The following is a 15794-nucleotide window of genomic DNA, read 5'->3' on the forward strand; positions in this document are numbered from 1 at the left end:
TTTCATCTACTGAGGAAACCTTGGTTGACCGACTGAAAATGGTTGGAGCAAGTTATGACCCAAAGAAACGCAAAGCTACCACACCAAAAGCCCCAAATGTTCACAAGCCATCCAAGAAAAGAAAAACTTCATCCCCAAAACCTACTGCCCCTTCAGTGCCTAAAGGAAGAGCCACAAGAAGCACGGTAAAGCAAAGTGAAGCTGAATTACAAAAAGCTCTAGAAGAAAGCAAGAAAAAGATAATGGAGAAGGGAAAGGGAAAGGTTGCAGAATCCTCTGAGGTTGTTGAGGAAGAGGAGATGGAACTGGTCCATCAAGAAAGGGGTACAACAGTGGAGGTTCCTACACCTAAGCCTAAGAAGTCCAAGACTTCTTCCAAGAAGTCTTCTTCTGTACCTGTGTTTGCTGAACCCTCACTAGCCAAGAGGATAAGATCTGCGGTGAAAGCAAAACAAGCAAAAGTTTCAGATGATGAAGAGTGGAGTGGAGAAGAAGAAGAAGAGGAATCTGAGAAGGAACAGGACAAGTTCGCCATCTTTGGCAGGAGAAAAAATTTGAAAGGTAGATTGTTGAAGGACCTAGTGGAACCAGGGATGATGAGGTTGGTTGACTATTTACCTGCTCCCAAGGTTGGAAGGACATGGTCCTTCAGACGGATGGGAGACTGGCCAGGAATGAACTAATTGAGTTCATGGCTAATGCTGCTATAAAAGATGGGTTTGTCAGTAGCTTGGTGAAGGGAGTCTCAATGCAGTTTGATGCTAAGAAGTTAGGAGAAATTCTGGATATACCCTCTGAAGGGTTCGATGACTATACTAGGCAAAGGTGGCCATGCCTGGACTCCCTACCTACTGCTCTTGAGATCACCAAGAGGTTCTGTGATTCAGAGGAAGTGAATGAAGCCAGGGCTGTGCAGAAAAGTGAGATGAGGCCTGAGCACAAGGTTGTGTTTGAGTTTGTCAACAAGTGCCTACTACCCAGACAAGAGAGAAGACATACTGCAAACTACATGGACCTGGTTCTTATGGAGTACCTTGAGAGAGGAAAGCAAATCAACTGGCCTTCCCTCATTGTCAAATTGCTAGACATGGTCATTAATGGCTCCAAGGCTCATGCTACTCCATATGGCTTCATACAGACCACAGTTCTGGATAGGCTGAATGTGCCTTTGAAGAAATGGGAGATGGAATCAAGCAAGGAACATTTTGGTATTAAGACTCTTCTGGCTTGTGACTATCCAGTCAATGCCATCCCAATTGAACCTGGTTCATCTCTGAAGACACCCATCAACAGCAAGGTTAGGACTTTGGTTCAGGAATGTGGAACTAAGGATGCTGAGATTGCTAGGCTCAAGGCTCGTGTGGCTGAATTGGAAACTGAGAGGNGACTCTCACTCCATTGAGAATGTCTACTTGATAGATGGCTTGAAATACAGACTGATCAGTGTGTCACAACTGTGTGACAAAGGTAACCTTCTAGAATTCACCTCTACTAAATGCTTTGTGATTAACCTTACCACTGACAAGATTGTTTTGCAGGGAAGGAGAGCTAACAATATTTACATTGTAGATTTGTCTACTCTCTCAGAAAATTAACTAACATGTCTAAGTGTGCTAGATAATGATCCCCTCCTGTGGCACAAAAGACTTGGTCATGCCAGTCTGAATCAGCTAAACAAGTTAGTCTCTAAGGACTTGGTGATAGGGTTACCCAACATCATGTTCAAAGAAGAGAAAGTTTCTGAGGCCTGTGCAAGGGGGAAGCAGGTAAGATCATCCTTCAAAAGCAAGAAAATGGTAAGCATAACCAAGTTGTTGGAACTGGTCCATATGGATCTCTGTGGTCCAATGAGAACCATGAGCAAAGGTGGAAAGAAATATGTAATGGTGCTTGTTGATGATTATTCTAGATTTACCTGGGTTCTATTTGTAACATCTAAAGATGAAGCATTTGACATGTTTACTGCCTTTGTTAGAAAAATTCAGAAACAATTAGGAAACCAACGTGCATCCATTAGGTCTGATCATGGAACTGAATTTTAAAATGCTAAGTTTACTGAATTCTGTGATGAAAATGGTATAGATCATAATTTCTCAGCCCCTAGGACTCCTCAACAAAATGGAGTAGTTGAAAGAAAGAACAGGACTCTTGAAGACACGGCTAGGACTATGCTTCTTTCTAGTAAGTTGCCCCATAGCTTCTAGGCAGAGGCTGTAAACACTGCATGTTATATTATCAATAGATGCATGACTAGACCTCTTGTAGAGAAGACCCCCTATGAGTTACTAAAAGGGAGAAAACCAAATATATCACATCTTAGGGCATTTGGATGCAAGTGCTTTGTGCATAATAATGGAAAAGACTCCCTAGGTAAGTTTGATCCCAGAAGTGATGAGGGAGTATTCTTGGGATATTCTTCACATAGCAAAGCATATAAAGTGTTCCATAAAAGAACTTTGTGCGTAGAAGAAAGTGTACATGTAGTATTTGATGAAACTAACATTCTTTCTGAGAGACGGGAACATGAAAATGAAGCCATTGGATTGGTAAAGGATTTGACTGAAGCCTTAGCACAAGTCAAAGTGGCTCCAAAAGAAGGAACAGGTGATGGAACAGGTTCTTCCATCCAGGGCAACCTGACAGGGGGAACTTGTCAAAGAGGAAATTGAAATAAATCCCTTAAAAGAACATGTTCATGACCCTGTTCCTCAGCAACAGATCATGGGAGAAGCATTTAGTAAAAGCCAGCTGGTTGTGAAACCTCACAAGTATCAAAGTTCTCATCCCATTGAGAATATTTTCACTGATCCAACATCTGGAGTCAAAACTAGTTCACAACTGAAGAATCTGTGTGCCTTTGATACCTTTTTATCTCTTATTGAACCTAAAAATGTTGTTGAAGCTTTGCAGGATGCAGATTGGGTCAATGCAATGCAAGATGAACTCAATCAATTTAAGAGAAGTCAAGTTTGGCATCTAGTTCCAAGGCCCAAGGATACATCAGTTATTGGTACAAAATGGGTCTTTAGAAACAAACTTGATGAAGATGGAACTGTTACAAGATACAAGGCAAGACTGGTGGTCCAAGGTTACAGCCAATAGGAGGGCATAGATTTTGATGAGACTTTTTCTCCAGTTGCAAGACTAGAGGCAATCAGACTTCTCATAGCCTTTGCTGCACACATGGAATTCACTCTTCATCAGATGGATGTCAAAAGTGCCTTCATGAATGGCTACCTGAAAGAAGAAGTGTTTGTGAAACAACCTCCAGGGTTTGAGAGCAAGGAATGTCCTGAGCATGTGTACAAGCTAGACAAGGCTCTCTATTGACTCAAGCAGGCCCCAAGAGCATGGTATGAACGACTGTCCAAATTCCTGCTTGAACATGGCTACAAAACAGGTAAAATGACAGTACCTTATTCTTAAGGGAAAAAGGTAAGGATCTCCTCGTGGTACAAATATATGTTGATGACATAATCTTTGGGGCCACCACTGATAAGCTAAGTAAGGACTTTGCAAAACTAATGGGGAGTGAGTTTGAAATGAGCATTATGGGTGAGCTTAACTTCTTCTTAGGCTTATAGATCAAACAAAGTCCAAATGTAACCATGATCCATCAGCAGAAGTATGCAAAGGAGCTAATGAAAAAGTTTAAAATGGAAGAATCTAAAGAAATAGACACACCCATTGCAACTGCCACTAAATTAGATGTTGATGAACCTGGTTCATCAGTTGATCAAAAGTTGTATAGGGATATGATTGGTTCACTCTTTTATCTTACTGCTAGCAGACCTGACATTGTTTTTAGTGTAGGGCTTTGTACTCGCTTTTAGGCTAATCCTAAAGAGTCTCACATAATTGCTGTCAAGAGGATACTAACATATTTGAAAGGCACCACTGATCTGTGCCTTTGGTATCCCAAAGGTAGCAATTTCAATCTAGTAGGATATGCTGAGCTGATTATGCAGATTTTCTAGTGGATAGGAAGAGCACCATAGGTATGGCACACTTCCTTGGTTCATGTCTTGTGTCATGGGCTACTAAAAAGAAAAATTCAGTGGCCTTGTCTACTGCTGAAGCTGAATATGTTGTTGCTGCTTCTTGTTGTGCTCAATTGCTATGGATCAAACAACAACTCGTAGATTTTGGTATTGAAGTTGGTTGCATTCTTATATTCTGTGATAAAACTAGTGCTATAAGTATGACAAAGAACCCTGTTCATCATAAGAGGACTAAGCACATAGATGTTGGGAAACACTTCTTAAGAGATAACTATGAGAAAGGATTAATCTCCATAGAATTCTGTGCTACTGATAAACAAATTGCTGACATCTTCACTAAAGCACTAAGTAGAGAAAACTTTGAGAGCACCAGGCTGGAATTAGGGATGATTAAGATCACCTAATAGGTCCAGTTCAGAATGCACAATGAAAAAAAAATTTGGCTAGGAATTCTGAACTTGTGTAAATATCTAGATTAATTTTTACTCAGCTTCATACTGTAACTAGTATACCCTTGTGACATGTGTTTATATGACTCACTGATCTCTTACAAAATTTTCTCTATTATGGTATTTGAGGCATGTTCAAGAGATTTCTAAATGAAGAACCTGGTTCATCAGTATAGGCTCATATAAAAGCTCAGGTATGTTTTCTATACTTTGCACAACTAGAAAGATTAACGGTTCAATCATGAGCAGAAGTCCAATACTTGTCAAATTCCTAGAAAATTCTATCCATTGAGCATTGAACCAGTTTCGTCCATCTTGAACTCTAAAACGGTGATTTTTGCCTAATATCTAGGGAAGCCAAATAATCATTAAATGTCTGGAATTACAGTTTGATTAGACTTCTATTTGACACCTGAAAAGCTGAGGCCTGAGAACAAGGTTGTGTTTGAGTTTGTCAACAAGTGCCTACTACCCAGACAAGAGAGAAGACATACTGCAAACTACATGGACCTGGTTCTTATGGAGTACCTTGAGAGAGGAAAGCAAATCAATTGGCCTGCCCTCATTGTCAAATTGCTAGACATGGTCATCAATGGCTCCAAGGCTCATGCTACTCTATATGGCTTCATACTGACCCCAGTTTGAATGTGCCTTTGAAGAAATGGGAGATGGAATCAAGCAAGGAACATTTTGGTATTAAGGCTCTTCTGGCTTGTGACTATCCAGTCAATGCCATCCCAATTGAACCTGGTTCATCTTTGAAGACACCTATCAACAGCAAGGTTAGGACTTTGGTTCAGGAATGTGGAACTAAGGATGCTGAGATTGCTAGGCTCAAGGCTCGTGTGGCTGAATTGGAAACTGAGAGGTATGGCCTTAGAATTGAGCTAGCACAAGAAAAGGAGAAGAGTGATGGAATCCTTCAGAATATGCTGAACCTTCTCCAAACTCCAGCCCCCAGTTCCTCCAAGCCTTAGGACTCCTAGCACTTGTTTCATGAACTTGTCTAGTACTCTAGTGACCCGGATTAGGGATTTTTCTATTTTTTCTCATGTTTTGAATGCTTTTCTTTCTTTTTGTGGACTGTTAATGACAACATATCATGATCAGTGACAACAACTATTTTCTCTTGTTCTATGACGATTATGATCTTAATAGTTTAAATATGTTTGTTGATTTTTGATAATTGCACCATGTTTCCCCTAGTGGCCATGAGTACTTTTTAAAATCTGGGATTCACATTAAGTATGCAACTTTTCAATGATGCCAAAAGGGGGAAGATATTGTGCTTTACACATTATTCTGAATAAGTGATATTTATAACCTATAACCTGGTCCTTGATGAGAAGTAAATTTTCTAAGTCTAGTGTTGATTGTTAAGTTGAGTTCTTACAGGTCTTTTGATCAGTAAAAAGCACAGAGTTTGTCATCATCAAAAAGGGGGAATTTGTTGGCCCAAGAACAGGTGAAGTTTTGAAGAATGACAAACGAACTCAGTCATGGACCAGGTCTATCATGTGAAGCACAGTGATGATCAACCTACACATGTGAGATGCACGTGAAGGAGATAAGTTTCATTGATCAACCAGCAATATCTCCTTATCTGATCGAAAAGATTGCATATTGGATAAGGAGAGAAAGTCTCCTTATGTGAAGAGAACACAATCCGGATAAAAGATAGTGTTGGAGTTTGTGTTGTTCAAGGACTCAACATCGATGGAAGCTCAGAAATTGAGTCTCAATCAAACTCTAATTACTAACTCACTAAATAACAGTGATTGTTCTCTTTTACGGGCATTGCACAAACGCAGAAGTTAAACTAAATTGAGAGCAAAAGAGCGAGGCAATTTTGCAAGCAATTTATGTGAGATTTGAGTGTGCATTCCTGAAGCTACTTGAACGAGATAGAAGAACCAATTCCATTGTGTCTTTCTTTATTTCTAGTTCAATTGTAGTAGGTGATTTAAATTGTACCTTTCAGCTTTCATAGAAGCAATTGTATTAGGTACTTAGAGTGTTCAAGTTATATGCTAACTTGAAGTTGTCGCAACAGTTGAGGCTGTGTGCTACAACGGATTAGAGTTAATCCTTAGGTTTACAAAGAGTTTTGTAAATGCTATTTTGGCTCAGTGATTTTAGTGGAAGTTTGGGAAAATCCTACTGAGTAGTAGGTCGTGGTTTTTTCACCTTTTGATCCAGGTGTTTTCCATGTAAAAATCTCTGTGTTCCTTATTTTATGTACTTATTATTCCGCAAACAGTAGAGTTAGTACACCTAGAAGAACCAGGTTCTTCTAGAGCGAAGAATTGGGTACCACACAAATCACCCCCCTCTTGTGTGGTATTTACGTATAAAACATCACCAAGGCTATACTTTGAAGTCCTGCTTACTTTCTTTACTGCACTTTGATTCTTTAACTGGTTTGTTCTGATTAATTTTTCAGCATCAACAACAACATGTTTCTTTACTGTTTCACTCCTTCTAGTCTGCCTCCTGTTTGTATCTAGATAAATCCATTATTAATGCATGCTATGCTCTGCCCTTCTGTTTGAATAAATGCTTTTGTTATTTATCATAGCTGGTGGACTTTGAATCCCTATCCTTAATGTAGTTAGTATCTGTGGTTGGTTTGGGGCATGACAACATCGAACATTGCTGTTCATGACCCAAACATGATCCCTTTGGGATCACAACCTCCATGTTTCCCTTATCTGCTGTGTGTTCTGGTTGATTTACAGGCATGTCAGCAGTTCCTATTGTGGTCCATGCCCAAAGTTAACCCATGCCTAAGTGTATAGGCTCTTTTGCAATGGATACCCAATCCCCTGCCCCCTTTTGTGAAGTTATTGATTCCCTGAAATGTTAATGGCTATCCCCATCAGCCTTTCCCTCTCTTTTTTTCCCTCAGCCCTTAAAACTCTGTTCCTGCACTCTCACTATCTTTTCAGAACTAAAGTTCTCCCCCCCCCCCCCATGTGAGTCTTGCCTTGGGACCCCATGAGCTTCTCTGAACTTGGACATATGAGGGCTGGCATTTTCACACTGTACTCATCTCTATTCTGGTTGTATAACATGGGTATGAGCACTGTCCGGGGTTGTATTGAGGCCCTTAGGGAACTCTGACACACCCAAGTCTGAGAAAGGCTTTGAAATCATGGCATTGGCAAAGATACGGTTCCTTGCATATCTCAGATAGGAAGTCAAATCAGGCTTTCCTATGGTTGTAGCCTTTTCTTTCATTCTTTCTTTTGTAATTCAGTATTTTTGGTTTGTAATAAGTTGTAATAAACATTTGGGGATGGCTAGTGAAAACGGTTGGGTGATCATGTATGCTCAAGGGTAGAAAACCTGCCTATAGGACTATTTAAATTCTTTATGTTCAATTCTGTATTTTTAGACACCATGTCTATAGGGTTTATCTCATTTTCTCCATGATCAATGTCACACCTAGATAACCTGCCTATAGGACGTATTTAAATTCTGCATGCCACTTAGATATCATGTTTTAGGTTCTAAACAGCTGAAAATAAGTGTCATGTTCGTAATGCTGAAATCAGTAACATATAGAAATCATGCCTATAGGGGGTTCTTAAATAAATCTGATTCGCTTCATTCACACTCAATGTTAGATATCATGTTCATAGGGTTTAAATCAGCAATAATAGATACCATCACCTGCAGAACTTGAAACTGGTCCGTTTTAAAATCAGTCTATTCTGAATCAGTTTTAAACAATCTAATTCCCTTACTTAACGAGATTTAGCAAGCATGCCTATAGGATCTCAAACAATTCGTTTTTTTACTGTTTCGCCGCTTTCTGAATTAAAGTAGGTATCATGCCTATAGGACTCCGTTTAAACACTTAGGCAAGCCTTAGGTAATAACATCAATAAAACTGAATTCGCCTTTGTTAATTAGTAACTGCTCCAACCAGCAGGCAGGCCTGATTTGGGCTTCTTATCTGAGGTATCTGATGAATCTGGCTCTGAATCAAACTCCCCTCGTCTTTAGTATTTTAATCAGACCCTAAAAAGTTTGTGTAAGTCATGCTAGTTATGTGCTTTTGTTCAAGGAGGTGTATTTGAGCCTGTATCTGTTTATATGCTTCCCCAACATGCAGTATGTGTTTTGTATGTCGCCTTAGATTTTTATCCTTTGAAACCAATCAGCCTAATACCCCTTCCCTTTAGGAATAGTAGTCCTAAGTACCTCCGGGACTGATAGGAATGGGACGGGTAATAGCATGCAATAGTAATCGAGACCAATCTGCGCTTTAATACCTTAAACGGGGTGGGAAAGGGTAGATATGGATATGATGACCGGTGCGCTAATACCACGTGTAGCCCCTCTTTTGAGGAGTGATTACCGGGTATTGCATTGATGTGATCCATATTTTAAATAAACCTAGGACCCCCTTTCCCTTATTTCCCTTTTCTTTTAAAAGCATTGCAACTCCTTGTTTAAAATCAGCTTTAATTGCTCTCTCATACTTTGTTCCCTTTCAAACATTTGTTATTTGAAATCCCCTCTTGTTTGAGCCTTATTTGTTTATATGTTAATTGCACCCCATTTCACAATGACTGTCTGGACGGGAACCACACTAGTGGATCCTGAAGGGTGCCTAACACCTTCCGCTTGGGATAATTTCAAGCCCTTACCCAATCTCTGGTTAATATAACGTAGAATGGAATCTCTATTGGTGTCCTAATGCACCTTAACTCATTAGGTGGCGACTCTTCAAATGCGAAACCCAGTTCCCAAAAGGAATGAGTTTCCCCAAAATGTCATAAACCTGATTTCGCAAGAAAAAGGGGGCGCGACAGACCCGATGAAGATAGAGGCGTTTCAGAGTTGGACCAAGCCGTCATCAACTACGGAGATTCGGAGCTTTCTCGGCTTGGCCAGTTATTATAGTCGCTTCATGGAGGATTTCTAATCTATTGCGTCGCCCTTGACCAAATTGACCCAAAAGGGTGCTCCTTTTAGGTGGTTGGATAAGTGTGAGGAGAGCTTTCAGAAGCTCAACAATGCCTTTACCATAAATCCAATTCTAGTTCTACCATCAGCTTTTGGTTCTTATACAGTATATTGTGATGCTTCTCGGATCGGTATTGGGTGTATCTTGATTTAAGAGGGTAGAGTGATTGCTTATGCCTCGCGTCAGTTGAAGCCTCATGAGAAGAACTACCTTGTTCATGATTTGGTGTTAGCTTCCATCGCTCATGCATTGAAGAATTGGAGGCATTATCTCTCTAGTAAGTCTTGTGAGGTGTTTACGGACCATCGAAACTTCCAGTACTTGTTCAAATAGAAGGATCTAAATTTGAGGCAGCGGAGATGGTTGGAGCTGCTAAAAGACTATGATATCACCATTCTGTATCACCACGGTAAGACCAATGTGGCGGTCGATGCCTTGAGTAAAAAATCGGTAAGTAAAGGTAGTCTTGCATTCGTTCCCGTTAATAAGAGGCCTCTTGCAGTTGATGTTCAGACCTTGGCCAACCGGTTCGTGAGATTGGATATTTCGGACACCAAACAAGTTCAAGCTTGTGTGGGCTCTCTGTCTTCCTTATTTGACCGCAGAGAGTGCCAGTATGATGATCCTCATTTAGTTGTCCTCAAGTATAGGGTTCAGCAGGGTGATGCCAGAGATTTGACTATTGGGATAATGGGGTATTGAGGATGGAGGGTCGGATTTGTGTGCCCAATGTGGATGGGCTACGTGAGTTTATTCTTGAGGAGGCCCAAAAGTTGTGGTATTCCATTCATCCGGGTGTCGCGAAAATGTATCATGACTTGAGGCAGCACTATTTAGCATCACTTTGTCACGCCCCGAACCATGGCCTAGGCGTAACACGACACTCGGTGCCTGACTGCATGTGACCGAGCGAACCAACTGTATGGCTGGATCAACATGTGGTATAACTATGAGCTAGAGGTAAATGTAAAACATGATAATCTGCTAAAAAGTCTGACTGAAATATCATAGATGCAGAAAATACTGAAAGGTCTGCAAGTACAAACAAGTAGCTGACAAGGCTAACACATGAAAGCCTGCTAATATCTAACTGACTGGGTTATAGTCTACGAAACCTCTAAGGAATACTAAAAATGCCAACTGTTTACCGGGACAAGGTTCCCGGTATACCTTATTAACCGAAAATACTATCATGACTAACACAAAAGAGAGATAAGGCCCCGAAAGACTGGAGCTCACCAACAGCTGATACGAGATGTCCTAACAAGCAGAATCGTCAACCTGAAAATCGTTACATGCATCGCGAGATGCAGGCCCCGGGAAAAAAGGACGTCAGTACATTTGAATTGCACTGGTATGCAAAATACCTGAACAAAAGAGCTGTAAATACTGAAACTGAAACTGAACTGCTAGCTGATACACTGATAACTAAACAAGGAAGTAAGGATATGAATACTCCCTCTTCTGAATGATGAACAGCCTATTTATCTGATAAGCTACGGCCCCGGGCCCAATATATATACATCTGCACAAGCTAAGGCCTTAGGCCCAAGTATACGCATACATAACTACGGCCTTAGGCCCAAAAATGCATAGAGCATAAACTACGTCCTCAGGCCCAAATACAGTTGTTCAACATTCAGGAATTTAGAATCAGGAACTGAGAATCATACTGTAATAAATGATGCTGAAATAATGAGCCATACCAAGTGACATGATACTATAATAGTGAATAGGGTTAGACTGAGATGAATATTCATAATAAGTTTATCTGTCATAACTGAGACTCATAGAATATCTAATGATTATGAAATTATGCCATCTAGAGAATAGAAGTTCTACTACTATTCAGGGAACTAGGTCATAGTTACTTTCTGAGGAAATTGGTAAGGGTCATAATGAATATGACGTAGGGAGAATCATAGACATTCCCAAACGTAAAGAGTTAGCCATACATACCTTAACTTTCGGCTCATGAGCGTAATACAACGTTTGTCAACCCTTTCAACTTTAATCTATAGCAATACAAGTCCAAGGGATTCCATATTAGCTATAATGCTCATGTTTTGGTCACTTAAGCATTTCATCAAACACTTGGTGAAAATAAAGCTTCATAGTCCTTATTAATGGTGTCTCTACACCCAACAACCCATTTCCTTGCCCCTAGATAAATTCTAAAGTCTCAAATGGTTGTAATCGATATTATTCTTTATCACCCATAAGCTAGACAACACCCTTAACCAATAATCAACACTCAACACCCCAAACCTATAATCGTTCATGCTTTTCTATCAAAACCATCAACTCATATCTCATGAACTAGGGTTTATAATCAGTAAACCAATGCTAGAATCAATTAAAGGGTGAAGACATTACCTTTCGAAGTTCAAACCCTTGAATTTCGAGTTCTAGGCTTCCTTCTCTCAACAATGATGACCCAATCGAATATCTAATGATATGGAGGGTTTACCCATGTTAATAAGATATTGGGAAATTGAAATTAACTTAGAATAACCATTAGAACTTACCTTGGGTGGTGGAAAGACCCTTAAGGAGTTAGGTTTTTGAGAGTTCCCCTTTCTAGAGCAAGTTTTTATGTTTTGGGGCTGTGGGGGACGAAATATAGCTTTAAAACGACCCCCCACTAGCGCGATCGCGCACCTGGAGGCTTGTTCGTGCTAGTGGTCGCGCTACCGGGCGCGCATAAGCGTACTGTTCTGAAAATGCACATAACTTTTTTCACAGAGATCCGTTTGGGATCCATAATTTATCGTTGGAAAGCTATTTAAAAGGCCTACAACTTTGATCCTTTGCATTTTCCCCAATTCCTTACACATTTTCACTAAAACGTGATGGAAGACAGACCTTCTGCAAACTTAGTCGATTTTGTCAAATCTTATGCACCTCTCTTTCCATCTTGATTTTTGAAAAAACTATTTTACCCACAATCATCCCGTTGGGACTTCACATGTTTAAAATATAACCTTACCACTCATTTACCACATCTACACCTAAGCCGAATTTACGGGGTGTTACATTATCTCCCCCTTGGGATCATTCGTCCTCAAATGATGGTCCTGGTTGCAACTACGACTATCTATGGACATTAAACGGGTGTGATGGTGATATGCGAATATTGAAATATCATGAATACATGTGTATCCAACTGAATGAGTACGTAATAATTGAGTTCTAAGCTGAGTAAATACTGAAGAACACGGAGATTATAATATAAGAACTGAATGGAAATGTCAATTACCTTCCACATTTTCCTTTTGCCCTTCAAAGAGATGGGGATATCTGGACTTCATGTCCTCCTCGGCTTCCCATGTAGCCTCTTCACTCTTTTGATTCCTCCAAAGCACTTTTACTGAAGCAATTTCCTTAGTTCTGAGCTTGCGAATTTGACGATCAAGAATAGCCACTAGAATTTCTTCATAAGATAGGCTGTCTTTAACCCCTATAACTTCTGTAGGAACCACAAGTGACGGGTCTCCCATGAATTTCTTCAACATGGACACATGGAACACTGGGTGTACGACAGCTAGTTCTTGTGGCAATTCTAACTCATAAGCCACCTGTCCGATCCTTCGCAGGATTCTATATGGACCAATATAGCGGGGACTAAGCTTCCCCTTCTTCCCAAATCTNATTAGGCCTTTAGAGATAATCTTTAATAGAGAATAATAGTCCCTTTTAGGATGGCCTTAAATAATAAAATGAGGCGAGCCCCGCCAAATAAAATGCATAAATTGTGGGGCCCTCTTTAAATGTTTCCTATTAAAATCCTTAGAATTTGGGACGTGCCATTTAGCAAATTTCATGGCCTCCCGCAAAGTTAATAATACGCTAGCTGCTTTAGGCCCGGCATTTAATAATATTACCTTCTTAAATACGGGTGCACATTTATGTGACTCAAATCCAAATCTCAACGAAGTCGAAATGTGTCAAAAACCGCGGGTGCATTTATGTGACGTGGTTCGAGACGTGTTTTCACGACGTTGCAATTCTCTTTGAAAAGAATAATAAAAGCGGTTTAAAGTTAAAATGCACTTTAGGATGACATGTATTAAAATCAGATTATTAGCCAATTATAATAGTTTAAGCGACGGTGCTGGAACCACGGGATCCGGGGGTGCCTAACACCTTCCCTCGGGTCAACAAAATTCCTTATTCAGAATTTCTGGTTCACAGACTCCAAATGGGAAGTCAATTTTTCCTCGATCTGGGATTCAAGTTAAACCGGTGACTTGGGACACCAAAATCCAATCCTATCCCAAGTGGCGACTCTAAAAATAAATAAATAATCCCATTTCGAATAATGTCACTTTAAATGGAAAAACTCCCTTGTACATTATCCTTCGGGGTAGATGTGTAAAAAAGGAGGTGTGACAATGGACACATGGAACACTGGGTGTACGACAGCTAGTTCTTGTGGCAATTCTAACTCATAAGCCACCTGTCCGATCCTTCGCAGGATTCTATATGGACCAATATAGCGGGGACTAAGTTTCCCCTTCTTCCCAAATATCATAACGCCTTTCATGGGCGATACTTTCAAAAACACCCAATCATCAACTTGGAACTCTAAGTCTCTACGCCGCGCGTCCGAATAGGACTTTTGGCTATTTTGAGCCGTCTTCAAATGCCTTTGTATAAAGTTGACTTTCTCCATAGCCTGATAGACCAAATCGGGTCCTAACAACTCCGCTTCTCCGACTTCCAACCAACCAATTGGTGATCTACACCTTCGCCCATACAAAGCTTCGTACGGTGCCATCTTGATACTAGAGTGATAGCTGTTATTGTAAGCAAACTGAATGAGAGGTAGGTGATCGTCCCAATTACCTTTAAAATCAATAACACACACCCTTAACATATCCTCTAGAGTCTGAATGGTGCGTTCCGCCTGTCCATCTGTCTGAGGATGAAAATCAGTGCTGAGGTTCACCCTTGTGCCCAATCCCTTCTGAAAGGATTTCCAAAAGTTTGCTGTGAACTGAGCACCATGATCTGAGATAATGGACAAGGGAGTCCCATGCAATCAGACAATTTCTTTGATATACAACTTGGCATAATCCTCGGCCTAATATGGAGCCTTTACTGGCAAGAAGTAAGCTGACTTGGTATGTCGGTCTACAATCACCCAAATCGAATCATGCTTCCGGAACGAGCGAGGTATACCGGTTATGAAGTCCATGTTTATCATCTCCCATTTCCAAATGGGAATTTCTATATTCTGATTTAAACCGCCAGGCCTCTGGGGTTCGACTTTCACCTGCTGGAAATTTGGACACTTAGCCACGAAATCTGCTATATTCTTTTTCATATCGTTCCACCAATAAACCTCCTTAAGATCGTGATACATTTTTGTGGAACCTGGGTGAATAGAATACCTAGAATTGTGGGCTTCTGACATAATCCTCTCTCTGAGCCCATCTACGTTTGGAACACATAGTATGCCTCTGTATCTCAAAGTACCATCATCTCCCCCTTGTTCAAAAACCATAGTCTTATGTTTGTGAATTCCCTCCGTCAGCTGCAATAAGTAGGGATCACTGAACTGTTTTTCCTTCACTTCAGCTACTAAGGAGGATTCAGCCCTGTTCTGGAGAACAATGCCACCATCTTCAGAGTCCAAAAGTCGAACTCCTAGACTTGCTAAGAGGTGGACTTCCTTCACCATAGTTCGCTTGTCTGCCTCAACATGAGCTAAGCTGTCCATAGAACGCCGACTGAGAGCATCGGCTACAATATTTGCTTTTTTTGGATGATAGAGGATATCAACATCATAATCTTTAAGTAATTCGAGCCACCTTCCCTGACGTAGATTTAATTCTCTTTGCTTGAAGATGTACTGGAGGCTCTTGTGATCTGTAAAAATGTCAACATGTACCCCATACAAATAATGGTGCCAGATCTTAAGCGCAAACACCACAGCTGCTAATTCAAGATCATGAGTCGGATAATTCTTCTCATGAGCCTTGAGTTGTCTCGACGCGTAGGCTATGACTTTACCGTGCTGCATTAATACACACCCAAGACCAACCCTTGAAGCATCAAAATAAACAATGAACCCTTCGGTTCCTTCCGGTAGTGTCAGGACTGGAGCTGAAGTCAACCCTTTCTTTAACTCCTCAAAACTTTCTCGCACACGTCCGACCATTGAAACTTGACTTTCTTCTGAGTTAATCTAGTCAAAGGGGACAAGATAGAAGAAAATCCCTCTACAAAACGCCTGTAATAGCTTGCTAGACCCAAGAAACTTCTTATATCGGATACAGAGGTGGGTCTAGGCCAATTCTTCACTGCCTCTATGTTCTGAGAGTCCACCTTCACGCCTTCCCTTGAGATGACATGGCCCAA

The 15794-nt window shown here is 40.6% G+C and overlaps 1 protein-coding gene across 1 annotated transcript; it reads right to left on the bottom strand.

Moving 5' to 3' along the window:
- On the bottom strand, window positions 10664-14937 carry LOC109217181. Its single transcript, XM_019381408.1, has 5 exons — window positions 14701-14937; window positions 13888-14349; window positions 12688-12934; window positions 10796-10856; window positions 10664-10709 (listed from the first exon to the last, which is right to left on the bottom strand). The coding sequence occupies exons 1-5, from the start codon at window positions 14935-14937 to the stop codon at window positions 10664-10666; spliced, it is 1053 nt and encodes a 350-aa protein (XP_019236953.1).

The sequence above is a fragment of the Nicotiana attenuata genome, chromosome 2, assembly GCF_001879085.1.
Source record: "Nicotiana attenuata strain UT chromosome 2, NIATTr2, whole genome shotgun sequence".
NCBI lineage: Eukaryota > Viridiplantae > Streptophyta > Magnoliopsida > Solanales > Solanaceae > Nicotiana > Nicotiana attenuata.